The sequence below is a fragment of the Taurulus bubalis genome (genome assembly GCF_910589615.1).
Source record: "Taurulus bubalis genome assembly, chromosome: 18".
Lineage (NCBI taxonomy): Eukaryota > Metazoa > Chordata > Actinopteri > Perciformes > Cottidae > Taurulus > Taurulus bubalis.
Genome location: NC_136606.1, coordinates 15,788,260 through 15,806,122, shown reverse-complemented (window position 1 = coordinate 15,806,122; position 17,863 = coordinate 15,788,260). Strand labels below are relative to the sequence as shown.

At 42.2% G+C, this 17,863-nt stretch overlaps 1 protein-coding gene across 2 annotated transcripts; it reads right to left on the bottom strand.

Annotated features, from left to right (window-relative positions):
- Nucleotides 1-1,392: 1,392 nt before the first annotated feature.
- Nucleotides 1,393-16,456, bottom strand: snx16 (sorting nexin 16; the record flags this gene model as incomplete). 2 transcript variants are annotated; one of them, XM_079234423.1, is made up of 8 exons in its annotated part: nucleotides 1,393-5,641; nucleotides 6,091-6,220; nucleotides 11,437-11,553; nucleotides 12,887-13,023; nucleotides 13,317-13,386; nucleotides 13,625-13,773; nucleotides 15,656-15,742; nucleotides 16,073-16,456. In XM_079234423.1, the coding sequence occupies 7 exons, from the start codon at nucleotides 16,448-16,450 to the stop codon at nucleotides 6,103-6,105; spliced, it is 1,056 nt and encodes a 351-aa protein (XP_079090549.1). In that variant the 3' UTR covers nucleotides 1,393-5,641; nucleotides 6,091-6,102. The 2 variants fall into 2 exon arrangements, with proteins under 2 accessions (XP_079090549.1, XP_079090548.1); XM_079234422.1 differs by lacking the exons at nucleotides 1,393-5,641; nucleotides 6,091-6,220 and adding an exon at nucleotides 9,883-9,919 and having other exon boundaries at nucleotides 16,073-16,450.
- Between the last annotated feature and the right edge of the window lie 1,407 nt (nucleotides 16,457-17,863).

Here is a 17,863-nt window from a genome sequence, read left to right as displayed (position 1 = left end):
TGGTTTTATTAAACAAAGACAAACTATGGAAAACACAAGGACCTTCGTCACCTCACACGTTCAATACAGTTACTAAAAAACACCTGTGTTTTGAAAATAATTAAACACTGCATTGTCAAAGTTGGTATTGTTTCTTTATATGTGGTTCAATACTTGCAAGTGTAAGTATGTCATTACTATTGAACAAAAGGATCCGTTGGAGTTTCAAAATTTAGTCGCAAGATCTTTTTCATGACTTTACACTTTCGGGCTTCAGAGAACCTGCAGAACAGTATTTGTCCAAAGCTGAGAGGTTTTCATGAGTTACAGCTCTTAAGAACTGCGGCTTCATATAGCTTTCTCTTTGCATGTGAATATATATATATATATATCTAAATACTTTTTTACCACAAAATGGGACACATCTTTAAAGCCACAACTATCTCCATTATTACCAAAAGGAGAATTTCCACCCTCTTGTAGGGAGAGAATTATCTCTGTTATTCCCAAAGAGGATAAAGAGAAACAAGAAAGTGGGAATGATATGCTTATGTGAAGAGATAGATAGATCGATATATGGGCATTTTTTTCAAATGCCCATATGAGTACGAGCTTTTATATGTTGGCTGGCACATGGATGTTACCAGGTCCAGCAGCTTTACTCACATTCTCTTTGTAGAGTTGCTCTCACATCCGCGTGGATACGGACCGTTGCCAGTCCTCTGATCAAAGCGAAAATATGAAAGGTGTTAAGCTCATTTGGCAAAGTGGCCTCGCTCAACATCCTGTTTTCGTGGATCACCTGGCTCAGATCTTTGGGGTTGTTGGTGTTGGGTTCTCTCTCCACGCTCTCCTAGTCGCCAGTTGTCGGTCTTGCTCTGGCGGTTCCGTGTGTGATTTGGTCCCCTGACTGAAAGACGGCTTTTCTTTGGTTCCTCGCCATAGTTGTCCTGGGTAGCGGCATCTCTGAACATGTGCCAGTCCGTGCAGTCATGTTGAGCAGCTGTATCCTTATTTGTCCATAGTAAAACTGTTTTTTTCTGATGATTTGACCTTTTTTAATAGGAGAACATTGGCATGAGAAGCAGATACATGTGGTCTAATTGTCCGAAGTGGGAGAGCTTTGCAGCTGCCAGGAATCTCTGTGTCAACATGGTCCAAAGTATTGTTTCCTCAGGTGCAGGTGAGGACATGCTGGTGGAATTTAGTTCAAACCGTTCTGTACAGATGTAAAGATGGAGCCACAGCTGTGTCATCTCTTCCACTACTGAACAATTTCATTTGGAGGAACTCTTCACACTTATGATCACACACATACAGAGTTCCTTTACCACTTGGACATGCAGCAGCTGTACTAAGTGTAACAGGATGGTACGGAGGACACAGAAATCACAGGCAGTCATGTCTGCAGGTTTTAAGGGTTTTTAATTAAAGAAACACAAAAGTACTGAAAACGAAGCTCAGTCCAGAGCTCAATTAATTGACACAAACTAAACAATATCAGCCGGGCCGATAGCAGACTTAATCTTCTTCATGAAGAGGCAACGCCTCTCTTCTCTTCTTCTCTCGTCGGGTCTCCATGCTCCGTTTCCCCTCCTTGCCTTTTGTTCGCCTCCCTGACGAGGAGATCAGGAACAGGTGGGTCTCTTCCCACACCTGATCTCCATGCTCTCCTGAACGAGTGGGCGGAGCCTCCTGACTGGCATGTAGATCCCAGCCACGACCCCGCCCCTCTGACTCTCACATCAGCACCAGACCCCAGAGTTTCATACGCTGATGAACGACATGACATCCTAATTAGTGCAGCTTACACCCGAGTTTACATGTGAGCGGTTTAGCCATGAAGGAGGGAAACTCGCCTTTAGTGGAGCAACATAAAACTGCCGTTCTGATTGGCTGAGACACTTGTGTCGTTAAGTCTTTGTGACACTGTGACTTCTAGAAATGCTTTATATGCTCTTGCTGTCTCTATTGCCCAAATGAAATCACTTAAACGTGTCAAAAACTATACATTGTCTCTATTTCCCACTTGATAGCATTTCTACAAATTGTCCATCCTGTATACATGTGAATGTGAAACATCTTCTGGATTGTTGTGTCAGAGGTCTCGTGTGACTATATGCAGCCTACTGTTTATGAATAGAGCGCCATTACATTTTGCATATGTGTGCACCTGTGCTCTCAATTTGTTTGAGTTTCACGTGGTTTCTCTCACAGGCCGTTGCAAGACTTTTGGAAACCAATTCTGGAAAAACAGCATGGTGTTTCCGTTTGCTTTTTTTGCACATGTCATTTTTCCTGTCGTCTCTCAAACGTGGAAAATGAAGATAGTTTTGCAACACTGACAAAAGTTCAAGATTGTTGAAAATAAGTTCAGGAAGGATTGGTGCGGCCCACACAGTTCACTTCTTTTGTAGATAAGGAATCCAGATAGATAAGCATTTACCCCGGAAAGGTTCAAGACAAGGAACGAAACGAATGTGCCCTCTAAATGACAGTTCACTTTACATAATAGTCTCTGCCTTCCTCATCCTCATCCCGCTGAGAGACCAAAAGAACAGCTGAATGGAAAAACATGTAAAAAGACATGTCGTGAAATCTAATCCCTGCAATAAGAAGCTGTGCCGGCGGTGCCATGGGGTTACAAGCATACGAGTCAGTGTTTTTTTACAGATGAAAAGAGACTATGCTGGCAATGAAAGAGGATATCTGCGTGATAAGAATTTATTACATTTGAAAGCATCACACTTTTAAAATGGGCCTTACAGTAATTGTAAGCCCACAGCATCTCATCATATATCAGACCTGGCAGTTTATTTCACCCAAGCACAAACTACTACTCTGATTTCATGAAAGCAGACTTTAAATATGAAGAAACATACACGGGTATTCAATAGATCATTCCACGTTCAATTGCGGGTGAATTCAATATTTCTTCCAGATAAACATCTCTGCTGTAACTTCTCAGTGAATTACTCCCCTTTAAATCCAGGACATTAATAGTGACACCAATTGTTATTCATTTAAGCCTTTTATAGTGCAACTAAGGTGTATATGTGTAACGAAGACTTCATAATAATTCATGTCACATTACAAAAACAAGTCTATTCCAAGTAACCACATTTCAAAGATTATTTCCATCAGAGGAACAAAGTTGAATTGTTTCATGTTCTGCACAAATCTATAAAGCTATTTAAAACACATCGAAAGAAAAGCTCGGTGAAAGATGTTCAAGGCACTTAGAATTACGCGTGAAGGGAATTGACAGAAAACAAAACGCATGTACATTAATCACATATTGACACATTAGATCCAGTTGGGAATCAAGACAGATTCAGTGGTTGAAAAGGCACGTTTCCGTCTCAAACTAATGAAGTATTAAAAACCATATCCTAGCAAACATTATGGGTTGCCATTCATCCATAAAGTGCATCACATGACCCGTTTTCCAGGTTGAGTTTGAGCTGATTCAATAGAGCTGTGGTTGTTCTACACTTTAACATTAACATCCAAGAGTGAAAACACACAACCACAAGTGAAACCACTGCACTTCAAGTGTTTTTATATGGCTTTCGGGCATGCTGTGTAGGTATTACACTCTGGTAGTAGTGAGGCCCGGGGTCGGCCTTTTCTATTACCCGCACGCACCCGACCCTCTGCACCGCCCGAAATGCAAATTATGCGTTAATCAACCACCGGACCCGACCCGCATACCGCCATGCGTTGTAGTCACACAATTGCCGAGACTCTGGTCCGACTCGAGTGCCCGTCTGTGTGTTTAAAGTCTAGTGTACTCGTTCTCAAGATTATCAACCCGAGATGTAAAAGGTCATTTCAGCAGACTGTAAAAACTGTTCCCACCCTACTCTCACAGGAATCTAGCAGTGCAGATAGTTTTGATTTAATATGCAGAAGTCACAGTTACTTATCATGTTACCCTCTGATGGCCCCATTACGAGGGACTATGCTCCGGTAGACGGTTACACTGATAACTGTCGTGTCTGTGGATAATCAGTGGATTACTGTTGAGTTTTTCATGTCATTTTCCAGTACTTTCGACACCAAACAAAAATTCCATTGACCTAATTTGTATCAAGATAGAGGCAGAAATCTTAGAAGTGGATATCTTAGAAGGTCCTGAATACAGAATTCAAAGCATATCCATTGCCGCCACACGGCTCTCAACATGGAGATGGCTGAGCCTGCGGCTAGAAGCTAACGGTGCTGAAAGCTTCACCAGTGTTGAGAAAGCTAACAGTGTTTACCTAAAGTGGAGCGCTTTGGGTCGGCATTATCATTGGTGATTGCTATATGAGCGCAATGCAAAGCGGCCATTACCTAAGACAGTGGTGAATCAAAAGAAGGACTCGCATGCACTAAAGTGCATGTGTGCAAAATGTCTGACTCCGTCCTTGGTTACTCGTAGTAACTTACTTAAATGGTTGGCGTAGATAATAAACAGATAAGTATATGTTTTAAATTTGAAAAGGCTTTTACAAGGACATTAGGTTAGCCTGGTTAGATCAGCTAACGTTATATTTCACAATAGTTAGCGGATTGTTCTAATTTCTAGACAGCGTCTTAAGCACACTAACTTTTGCTACGCCAGCTAAGCAGTGTTGACTTGTTAGTTGTTCTCCTAGACATCGTTGTCAAAAGTAACTTAAAAGTAGAACATTTTACATTTCCGAGGACAGCTTGCATGCGAGAGACACCACCGTAGTAATGTTGACTTGTTCACTTCCGGTATTTCCAGGTTTTCTGTGTCTTTACACTGCAAATAGCCGTTTGCCGCTACATTAATGCACTGAATCCTGTTTATAGAACCTTCAAAATATTAAGCAGATACGATCAAAACTATCTGCATGGCCACACACCAGTAGGGGTAAGGAGAATTTTACTTTTTTGTTTAATGGGTGAACTAATCCCTCAGTGATACCCATGTTACAACATCTAGGGCGACCTCGTGGAAACTGATACAGGTCCAGGCTCAGTCTGATCTATTAACAGGCAAGGTGCCAGAAGAGGTTTAGTGTTGTAGATATTTATGGACTTTCCTTAAATTGGCATACACAATGTCTAAAAGCAATGTGAGGCATGTGCCAGGGGAATGACATGATAGAGCACATTACGATCCTCGAAAAGCAACAATAGACCACATTTCCTTGGCTTACTCTCTCAATAGAATACATTATAGATTGTATGTCTGGGCTCTCACAGGACTTTAGTTTACCACAAATCTTGTGTCGATGCTTTTGGACACAAAATAAAAGTGAAAACCCAATGAAGCATCTCAAGGTCAGTCAATAGCCCCAATGGGAGTCAATGGCAGTACAAAGCAATGACATGGAAGTGCCTGCTAACATAAAGTTATCAATCCTCTGTCCTACCCACCTGGTTACCAATGCATATCCTAAAACATATAATCTCATCTATCCAGACTTTAGTTCCTTTCATGACACATGTGGTTTTCCTGGTTTGAGAGGAGGGCCTCTTGTCACAAGTGATTAGCATAATGCACGTCTGCAGAAACTGATGAGATGATGGTTCGGGTTCTCTGTAGATTGTCACGATTGTGAATGTTTTCTTCTTTTTTTTTTGGTCAGGAAGCCAAACTTTGTCTTTGTCATCGCATGATCAAGATGATTCAGACTGGCAGCCGCTGTATGAGGTTCAAAAGCAAACGGGGTTTAAAGACAGACCAACTTAGTCTGAGGTTTAAATAACTGCAGCCATATAATTCAAGATAGTGTTCATATCGTGCACATGTTGTATGAGGTCTTCAGGATGTCTTCTATAGGGGTTAGATAACATATCCCATGACCATCGTATAGGGAGAAATATAAGTGAAACAGGCTGTTGCAGTATAAAACAGTTCTCTTTTAACATATCACAGATCTTTAGATAAATGCTGCTTCAGATCTATGTCCAAGACTGAAGGTGAAACAGCGGTATGTGGAAAGTGAAAAGAGGAAATTGGAGTTCTGATAGGAGGAAGGAATGAAAAGGTAACACAAGGCCAAAAAGCAACAGAGATTATGGAATAGCACTTCAACATAAGGAAGTAGGGGAGGAGCATCGTGGAGGGAAAAAAGAGGAGAAGAGGGGTACCAGTGTCCATTGTTAATGTTCCAGCTTTTGGTGGTTAAGCTCAGTGACCTCAATGACCGGAGGAGAGGTGCCGAGTGGCGGACCACACCAACAGGCAGAGGATAGCACCGGCTGGACCTCACATCTGCCGCTAGAGATAGGGAGGTCACAGAAGAGGAAACACATTCAGCGACTGACCTTTCCAACTCGAATGAAATGCAGCGTAAGAGCTGCACACCTCAGACAACAGGAAGCCAGACAGACTGAGAGGATCGAACAGCACACGTACAGCTGCTAGTGTAGCCCGACTTAGGAGCCATCCTTGTGGAAGGAGACACATACTGTAGGGACGTGTTATTAATGCAACAACAGCCAGTTACAGGTCCACTGAAAACACAGCGGGAAGTCAGGTTTTTATCTTCCATCTCACACTGCATGACAGATAATGGGGAGACGTCTGGATATACAGGACTGTCTCAGAAAATTAGAATATTGTGATAAAGTTCTTTATTTTCTGTAATGCAATTTAAAAAACAAAAATGTCATGCATTCTGGATTCATTACAAATCCACTGAAATATTGCAAGGCTTTTATTGTTTTAATATTGCTGATTATGGCTTACAGCTTAAGAAAACTCAAAAATCCTATCTCAAAAAATTTGAATATTTCCTCAGACCAAGTTAAAAAAAAAGATTTATAACAGCAAAACAAAATCAAACATTTGAAAATGTCCATTAATGCACTCAGTACTTGGTTGGGAATCCTTTTGCACGGATTACTGCATCAATGCGGCGTGGCATGGAGGCAATCAGTCTGTGGCATTGCTGAGGTTGTATGGATGGCCAGGATGCTTCAACAGCGGCCTTTAGCTCATTTGCATTGTTGGGTCTGTTGTCTTTCAGCTTCTTCTTCACAATACCCCACAAATTCTCTATGGGGTTCAGGTCAGGGGAATTGGCAGGCCAATCGAGGACAGTAATGCCATGGTCAGTACACCAGTTACTGGTGGTTTTGGCACTGTGGGCAGGTGCCAGATCATGCTGGAAAATGAAATCCTCATCTCTATAGAGCTTTTCTGCAGACGGAAGCATGTAGTGCTCTAAAATCTCTTGGTACACAGCTGCATTTACTCTGGACTTGATGAAACACAGTGGACCAACACCAGCAGCTGACATGGCCCCCCAAACCATCACCGACTGTGGGAACTTCACACTGGATTTCAAGCAACTTGGATTTTGCGCCTCTCCAGCCTTTCTCCAGACTCTGGCGCCTTGACTTCCAAATGAAATACAACACTTGCTTTCGTCTGAAAAGAGGACTTTGGACCACTCTGCAACTGTCCAGTGCTTCTTTTCCAGAGCCCAAGTCAGACGCTTCTTCCGTTGTCTTGAGTTCAGAAGTGGCTTGACCATGGGAATACGGCTATTGTAGCCCATTTCCCGGACACGTCTGTGAACAGTGGCTTTTGATACCTGGACTCCAGCTTCAGTCCACTGTCTTTGAAGCTCCCCCAAATTCTGGAAGCGACTGTTCTTCACAATGCTGTTAAGGCTGCGGGCATCTCTCTTGGTTGTGCAGCGTTTCCTGCCACATTTCCCCCTTCCAACAGACTTTTTGTGGATGTGCTTTGAAACTGCACACTGTGAACAGCTTGCTCTTTGAGAAATTTCTTTTTGTGTCTTACCCTCCTGATGGAGGGTGTCAATGATGGTCCTCTGGACAGAAGTCAGATCAGCAGTCTTCCCCATACTTGTGATTTAGTTTACTGAACCAAGCTGAGAGTGTTTTTCAAGGCTCAGGAAACCCTTGCAGGTGTTTCGACTTAATTAGACGATTCAAGTGATTAGTTGAATACCCTACTAGTATACTTTTTCATGATATTCTAATTTTTTGAGATAGGATTTTTGAGTTTTCTTAAGCTGTAAGCCATAATCAGCAATATTAAAACAATAAAAGGCTTGCAATATTTCAGTTGATTTGTAATGAATCCAGAATGCATGACATTTTTGTTTTTTTAAATTGCATTACAGAAAATAAAGAACTTTATCACAATATTCTAATTTTCTGAGACAGTCCTGTAGAAGCAGAGCTCCGCACAGTTTGTTACGAGCCATTTGTGGAATACATTGCAACCAGGCATTCTTCAAGATTTAATGCCATAGATTATTTTGTAGTTTTCAAACTTTTAAACAGACGGCATAATCAGTATGACACAGGCAGAATGAGTAAGGTTTTGTCGGTTGCGGGGAGAAGCCAACCCCAGGTTCACTCTCGTTTTGGAGCGAGCTTTATCCACTTGACTTATTTGTATATATTTTTTTCATAGCTCAGAAACATCTCCAACAGATAAAAATAAGAAAATCCAGACAGTGTGCAGGCTCTCTGCAGACGCAGACACCACAACACACTTGTAATGGGTCATCATAAGTGAGGATTGACTTTATGTTCGGATGAGTCTATACATCCCCTCACCCCACTCATTCTGCCTTCCATAAACTGATTTCCCCTGCATGTCATGTCACCAGATGGGGAGAGGAAGGAGCAAGACCTGAAATCCAACGACCTACAATGCCCAAATAGTGAGCACACATCACCGTGTGAAAGAGAGGCGGCAACAGCATGTGTTAGTCAAATATGATGCAGGGGAGCAGTGTGGCACAGCCAAAAGGTTTACAGAGCACAGCACACTGCAGTACAATGTAAACACACCACAGTTGGGATCAACTCATTTTCAGGACAATCAATTAAAAAAGGGGAAATACAACTAAAAACACATTTTTATTTGAGTGTCTATTTTAGAATTTGAAACCCTGTTCTTATAAATAACAAGGAACGTCAAGCTTTGCAGTAAAAAACATATTTATTTCAAGGTCTGCGTCCACAAGGCCACCGTAGTTAAAGGGGACATTTTTGGGATATTAAATGTGGACGTCAAATCAGCGTTGATGGTAAATGTAGTCAATTGAAGCAATAAATTCCTCAATGAATGTTATAGAGAGCCGAGTTTGCGGCGTCCTTTGTAGGGATGGGGGGAATTGATACAGCCGATATTGTATCGATACACAGAAGCCGAGTATCGATCTTTTATTATATCAATTATAAACTTTTTGGTCCTAGAAAATTAAAATCAATTGCTTTTTCAGCCCACTAGATGGTGCTGTGTTGTTGTCTGGCGAGGTCAGCAGAGGTCGGCGTGGTCGGTAGGAAGCTGGTCAAACAAACATGGAGGCATCGGAGAAAGAAATATATCGCAATACTCAATGTATCGCAGTATCGTGATAATATCATATCGGGGCTTAAGTATCGTGATAATATTGTATCGTGGGACCTCTGGTGATTCCCACCCCTAGTCCTTTGATGCGACAGCAACGTAGTTGGATGCACAGTTTCCTGAAATATGGGTGCAGAGGCTGATATAAACGGGGACACATTTTACATTTACTATGAACACTGATTGGGATATCCACATCTTTTCCTGAATTAGATGAAATGAAAGTGAACTGACCCCAACCTTGATAAACATCCTGACTGCAAACACAGAAAGGTGTATGTGCTCACATGTCATAGATATGGCCAGTGTGGATATTAGGAACAGCAACACTTAACTGCACATGTGGCATACGAGCATGGTGTTAAGACAAGGTGTGAAAATAATAGAAACCTATGCTTTCGCATCCTGACACCACGGAAAGAGGACACGTCCATTCTAGTTAACAGTGGGGTGCACGTTACTGAGAATAAGAAGAAGAGGAAAAGACAGTATCCCGGTGATGTGTTAACCTGAGCTGGTATCCAGTATAATGTACCTCACATGTTATGGGACTCTTTTTTTCAGATTGGGGCAGCACTGCTGTGAAATGTGAAGGGCGAAAAAACACAAGAAGGGAAGGGGAAAATGTTTTTAAAAGCACACTAACAGGTGTGATTATGGTGAAAATAATAATAATGATAATCATATTTTTACTTACAAATCAAAGATATCTTTGCCGATGCCAATGCCAATGAATCATTTATTTAAAGGACAACTAATTAAGTAACCTTTATAATGCTTTATAATGGATTTGTAGTAATTGGGACTATTTTCTGGTACGGATTAATACATCAATGCAGTGCAAAAAGAGGGAAGCTTATAATTAGTGATGAATCAAAAGAGTTGTGATTGGATTAGTGTTTCATTTTTAAGATGAGAGGTGGAACCTTAGACGGGTGCATTTGAAAGTTTAACAGGAGTATTCTCAGATCTTTTGAGTTCAAGTGCTTAAACTTTACTCCGTTTAGGAGGCTTATCAATTACACCAGCAGGACCATGACTCATAACAAGACCCGTATTACTGAACATAACTTGCTATTATGTAATATAGTAAAAGCATCTTGCATTTATCTAAGTGTATTTATAGCAATAGCACAATTTTTTGGGAGGACTTTAACTTGTGGTGCAGTATTTTTTCGACCGTGGCATTGTTACCTTTGCTTAGGAAAGCAGAATACTTTTCCAACCGTAGGTAGAAGCAGAGCACAGGGTTTAAATGCATCCGTCTTCTTGAGCCTATTTCCTCCTCTGTAATTTGATTAGGTAGTAGACACTGAGGCAAGAAAAGTCCTCACTGCTTAGGACTGGCCAATCAAGTTCACTACGGTAGTCAATAAGCCATGGTCTTATTTAACTGAAGGGAGATCCATGCGTTTGTTTACACATGCTTTACTTCATCAGTGAGAAGCCTCCAGCTTTTTCAATCTGCTCCCGTTTACCATGTTAATTTGTCGCTGGTGCAAACTCCAGACACTCTCCATCTGTTTCACATTAACTGCTTCCCGTGGTTAATGGGGCATAAACCCTTCACTTCCCTGAAAGGCTTATCCTGGAAACATCTTCAGGAATAGTGGAGTTTCTTTAGCACCAAGAAACACAAGTGCAACAGTAGAATTCACCAGAAAACTATTTACACTCCTCATATTCGCTGAAGAAAAAGGACTTGAAACTTAAGTCATGTGAGGAAAACACAAGAGAAGCGGGAGACGTGGCCTTTGAAGACATGTGTATTTGTATAAGCAAAAGTCACAGTGCACGGATGCTCCACAGGATGATTGATGCAACATTCAACGTTGGCCAATCAACCCTTGCCCTCGACTCCTGAGCCACTTCCTAAAGTATTAGAAATTGTATTTTGGGTTCCCTTTTTGTGGCAGAAAAACACCAAATGGGGAATATCCCTCAGAAATAATTTGCTGTGTGTAATAGAACCATATGTAGAATGGGATGGTGGGATTTACTTGACAATGCGGCTGCTCTCTACGTTTGTGGAGTTGCTGGTGCTGAACCTGTACATCATTCACTGCTGCGTGTGTTGTGTTGTGTGTGTCCGTTACCCGGTGTCGTCAAGCACATCCTGATCCGCCTCTGCAGCGGACGACTCCACGTCGGCACTGCTCTCGTTGCCCTGAGCTAACAGACCACACAGAGACTCGGGGCTCACGCATTCGCCACTGGGACAGAGAGAGACACACACACACACACACACACACAAAACCAGGTTGTTACAACACACAGTATAATGCTACATCAGAACTTGTGTGTGGACCTCAATTACCACCACCACCAAAGAACCGAGAGATTATACAACTGAAATGTCTACAATCTGGCAGGTGAAACAATACCATTTCCAGATGTAAATGAGTTTGATGTTCCTCGGCCAAATACATTTAAGTCACATAATAAAATAATCTACGATAGAAATGTCTCAGACCTAAAGAGCTAAATGTAATTTAAAACTAATAAAAAAGGGTTTTACAATCTTTCGTGGTTCATAAACTCTCAACTGCTGAACGGTGTATAAATCCTTTGAACTAAATTATACAATTGAACTTATTATGCAAGTATAAAACGTCAAACCACGGATTTAAGTCAAAGGTAACCCTTTTCATTTAGTTGTGGTTCATCTACTCTTCATCCTATTTTTTCATTATTCAAAAATGTAATCTTATATTAATTTCTATTAGTCAAACTAATGGTGACTTATAGCTTCAGTAGAGTACCATCAATCTTTGATACAAATGTATGGGTTTATAAGTCATAATTTAATTATTAAAAATACATAAATTGATAATAATACATAATTATGTATTAAATCTGCTACTAGCCACAATACTACAAGCACATTGTGTATGTCATTTTTTGCATTTTGTAGTTTGTAATTTGTTAAAACCCTGATTCCCATTTCTGGTATTGTATGTGCGCGCGCGCGCGCGCGTGCGTGTGTGCGTGTGTATATATATATATATATATATATATATATATATATATATATATATATATATATATATATATATATATATATATATATATGTGTGTGTGTGTCTATAAAAAAAATTATAATATCCATCCATCCATCCATCCATTATCAGCCGCGTATCCGGGGTCGGGTCGCGGTGGCAGCAGGTTCAGCAGGCCGACCCAGGCTTCCCTCTCACCCGCAACACTTTCCAGCTCATTCTGGGGGATCCCGAGGCGTTCCAAGGCCAGCCGGGAGATATAATCCCTCCAGCGTGTCCTCGGTCTTCCCCGGGGTCTCCTACCAGTTGGACGTGCCTGGAAAACCTCTAATGGGAGGCGTCCAGGAGGCATCCTGACTAGATGCCTAGAGATAAATTATAATATGTTTCATCTAACTCATGTGTGTGTGTGTGTGTGTGTGTGTGTGTGTGTGTGTGTGTGTGTGTGTGTATATATATATATATATATATATATATATATATATATATATATATATATATATATATATATATATATGTGTGTGTCTACTACAGCATGTCTACTGACTTGATATGCTTCTCCAGTAGCACGATGGCTTGCTCCCTCTCCTGCAACCTCCTCTTCAGAGAGGTGATCTCCTTCTGCTTCTCCAGCAGCTCCTTCTGGAGACGATAGTTGCTCTCCTCCAGAGTCTCACAGAACGCCTGCAGGGAGGCGGCGACAAAGAAAAGAAGCACAGAACATATTTGCCGGCAGTAGAAACCAGGATTGGGGGGCAAATCCTGACAAGCAAGAGAGGAGGAACATACCTCAACAAGGCAGACTCTACTTTAATCTAAAGCCACTTCTTAAACACATACATTAGTTTTTCTAAGACAAGGCCGGTTCTCAAAGCTACCGTATTAATGATTAATACTCAGCCCGACTTGAAATGACACGGAAAGCAGCACAAACAGCACATGAGCATGCGTAAGGTCACATGCGCATGCACACTTACTCTGCTCTCCTCCAGACTGTCAAAAGGCCCGGGGGGGTCATCCAGACACAGAAACTCTCTCACTGCCAGGCTGTCAAGGAGAACAAATCAGGTGACGTGAGTGAGAGTGTGTGCGTATGTGTATGTGTGTGTGTGTGTGTGTGTGTGTGTGTGTTGTTCATCAACAGACCAGTGTGCTCAGCTCAGTAATACGATTAAAAAAAACATAAATAAAAAGTAAGGGATTATCAGTTAACCACATAGTTTACACAAAAAGGCGAAATAATTCAATTTTAACATAAGACTGTATGTAAAATCATGTCACATACCAGTTGGCGATGTCCTTGTGTGCCACCAGGTTTTGCAAAAAAGTCTGTAGTCCCAAGAGTCGGTCTTCCAGGAAGTCGCTGTCGTAGTTGTCTTTGAACCACCGCTTGGGAGGAAGCGAGAGGCGGAAGCCGGGGAACATCTCCTTCAGCTAGAAGACGCGCAAACACATACGACATGATCCGTCTCCAACAGTTGGTTACAGCAGTGTAAAAGTATGATCATGTACTTCAAATACCACATTATCTCAGTTTGGTTTGAACGAGATTTCTAGTTTCACGATTCAAGTCTTACGTCATACGCAAAAACAATGCAAAACAGAAGCAAGAGAGAGTTTCAGTGTTTCAGAAATCGCATCATTACACCTAAATGTTAGGAAATCGTAGGTGGTACGCCTCCGCCGAGCAGTCAAGTTGCAGTTTACATCCATGCTTGTCAAAAATGTCATCCCTTTATCGTTTTTAATCCCATGAGACATTTTTGTGTGAAATTGCCATAATTAGCATATGAATTATTGAGTTACGGCCAAAAACATGTTTTGTGAGGTCATAGTGACCTTTATTGTCAACCACCAACATCTAACCGGAGCGGGGAGGCATTTTAATTGTGGAGCAACATGCGTCAATGCCTCTGGAGAACCCTGAAGTAAATTGCATTGATACGGCACCGTTCCCACAGTCTGGAGAGCTGAGAGAGAAAGACGTACATTGCCTCTATTGATAGGCCTTGCATCAAACTCCGCCTCCTTCAGAGATGTGACCCACACAAACCACACTACTTCTGAAAGTACTGCTCAGTGTGTAGGTGTAACATTTGACATGCAAACTCTAACTTACTCACAATACTAGTATAAATTAACTCAATCCAAAATTGACCAATGGCTGCCCTTAATAAGAACCAGAGCAGACCAGTTACTCTGCACTGCAGATAGTGCCCACCTCGTCTTCATCATGCCTATTTCCATCTCTGCCTTTCTCCAAATGTAAAAACTGCTTGTGATTTAATAAATCCTCAAAACGGATTGAGAAAAGGCTGAGTTTATTTATTGCACGTGGTCTACTTGGAGAAATGCTGTATTGAGACGAGGCCCTGGTGTCAGTTTGCTCAGCAGGAGGTGGGTGTCGCTTCACCCAGCAGCCTGAGCATGTGCACAAACGTACGGTGAAACAATGCTGGGCGAGGGCCAAACTGATAAACAAGCAATGTTTGACTCCAGCCACGCAGTGTGAAGACCGTGCTGCATGTTGAAAACCTGATGTGCTAGATATCTACACTTATCGTTTATCTTAATTGCAGGTGCATGTCTGGCTATGTGCACGGAGGGCAAGTCCTCTTCAATAACTTCTAGATGAATACACATCGGGAATATGGTCCAAATTGTTTGATGGATGCACCTGAGTCTGAAACATTTCCAGCCGTTTGAATGTATGAACAATGAGGCCTCACACAATTACGGTATGTGGATCATTTATCATGGATATCACAGCTGCCTTTTGCAGGGAAAGCCACATGAATGGTAGAGGAGGAAGCCGCCCCCACCACAGTGTTCCTAACTAGGGTGATCCCATTTGCTGTGTTTCCACTCTTCTTGCCTTGGGTTACAGAATTTTAGTTATAGATTTAAATCAGTATTTTACAAGCCTATAAAAATAAGCTTGTTTATTGCATCCATTTAAGCGTCATCTTTTTGCTGTTGCGGGCTCTTTTTCTTCATACAGTATTATCACATGGCATCACATCCCTTTCTGCTGGCAATATTTTCCCCTTTTGTAATCTGTGACAAAACGGTCCATCCCAAAACCACGAGAGACCTGTTCCCTAGTTGGCTCGGGCCTGTTGGCTATTTGGGAACAGAAGGCTTCTTTGTGTAGCTTTAATCACTTCCACAGTGCACTCAAAAACAAAAGAACGCATGCTGAAAGCAATTTTTTCAGCATGCGTTCTTTTGTAGCTTCAGGTAGGCCCGAGATTTGGGAACGCCTGTACTTTACACACACGTGTACATATGTACATACAAACACACCCAAACGCACCTTGTCGTTGAGTCTGGAGAAGTCTGTGTACCTTCTGAAAACAACCCAGTTCTCATCTGGAGTCTTCCTGACCAGGACCTTGAATACCTGCAGCAGAGATAAGATAACCCACATGAATTTAAAGCCACAGTTACAACTGCAATGTTGTTTCTGTTTGTTAAGCGCTTGTGAAAGATTTGTATCCAATCAATGAATGTCTGTCAGAAGTGATTGTGGACATTTGACCTTTAATCTCTAGTATTCTTCAGGCAGTGTGTTTGTCTTCAGTGAGCATGTCTGGCCCCTTTGAACTATAGGTCGATGTCGGTAATTAGCATAGCATTTCAAATTGAATCAGAGGACTTAGCTTGAGAGTTGAGCCACAAATGGACAAGATCAAAAAGGTTGCCATGACAAGCCAATGTTCTGCTTCCATACCGTGAACTTGGCCCTCTCCTCCATGACCTCATACCCCAGCACAGTGGGGGTAATGGGCCTCTCCTCTCCTTGCTGGCTCCCAGCTGGATCCGATATGGAGCGTGGACAGCTGGAGTACTCCAAGGAGGGCTCCAGAGCCCCGTTCACCCTGGCCAGCGTCACAGGGCTGAGGAGAGGTGGGGGCGTCCTGCTCCGACTGCCTTTGTCCAGGCCGCGGGATTGCCGACGGGAACCCAATCCTCTGCCGTGGTCCTCCCCGGCCAAGGCGCCGGATACGCTGCCTAGCGATGAAGCTCGCTGTGGCCGCCTGAGCTTGCTGCTACCTGCTGAATGGGCTCTGTCCATCGGCACAGGGACAGGCACAAAGGGTGATGCCATCTTCCTGAGCTTTGTTCTCCTGCCCTGCCACCGCAGTAGTCAACAAGGCTCTTCGCGCTGACCGTGCCTTGCTTCAGAGATGGTGTGCAACGATGAAGTGAAGCAGCAACACTCAGCCTGAGGGGGCCGACAACAACTCTGAGCACCCTGCACACAAAAAGAGAATAATCCTTATTTATTTTATACATCATGGTCACAATTTACTATAAGCCTCCCTTCAAAAACCGGCTGCAAGAATGGGATCCTCAGATTTCCCTGAAACGTCCACCAATGTAGCAGAATCTGTAAGCAAACATTATGCTTTAATAAGGGAGACAGACTGTGAGGGCAGATGAATTATTGACATGAGCCACATATCATTCATAATTCATGGTTTTCTGCATTATTTGTAAAATGCATGACGGTAAAAAGGCATGGGAAGATCTGTAGATAAGTATAGTGAGTCAGATAATCCTGCAACCTGCGTGCAGCTGTAGATTTCTGCTCAGCCTGAGAGGCAGTCAGCTACCTGTCAAACCTGTTTGCATTCATTCAGCATCAGTGGAGCTCAGAGAGCTGAGCGCCTCTGTGTGATTATTTTATTTGCACCTTAATAATACACATGTCATTGGGTGTACAGGATGCTCGAATAAACATTGTAATGTCAACTTAAGACCAGGGGACAAAATAGGAAGCATTACAGAATAAAAGCTCAGATGAATTGGTTGAGTTAACAAAATAAAAGTGATTATATTTACTCCTCGGGCTGCTTACTCTAACCTGCATCTATTTTGGTGCATGTCGAAAGAGCTGGGACGAGAGCCAGCATGACAACACATGCTGTAACCAACGGTATGCTTTTAAGTCACGTTGTTTTAGTCAAGCCAATACTGTCGCCTCGCGTTTTGGAGGCAAAGTTAGCAGGAAGCTAACCTGACAGGATAGATGGCGTCCTGTTACTGAGGAGAACTTCATTAACTAAATGCGCCAGTTAGTGTAACGTTGCTCTGCCTCTCTGTTCAGGCACAACCGATAGCTACACTTTAAATGACCGTTAACCAAGGCGAAATAGTCACAATTAAATAAGAAGTAACCACCAAGCAACATATTTGTCACTGCAACAGCTGCAGCTATCGTTAGCTAACTAGGTATAGTTGCTATTCACATCGATCCAAACAAAGTAGGTTTACGACAATTTGGTTAAAATAAGAGCTGCTTATAATATTCATTTTCATGCCGAATGGAGTAGCATTTCCTAATAGTTTGTCAAAAGTTGTCCCCTACTTTCTACGAGGTATGGTGACAATAATACACAAGGCAACGGTAAAACGCCAACATTTTTGCACGGAGTTTGGCGTGTGCTCCATCCCACTGGAGACCCTTGGATTCAAGGCTATCACGTTACCCCCAAGTTAGCTAACGTAGCTAGTGCGC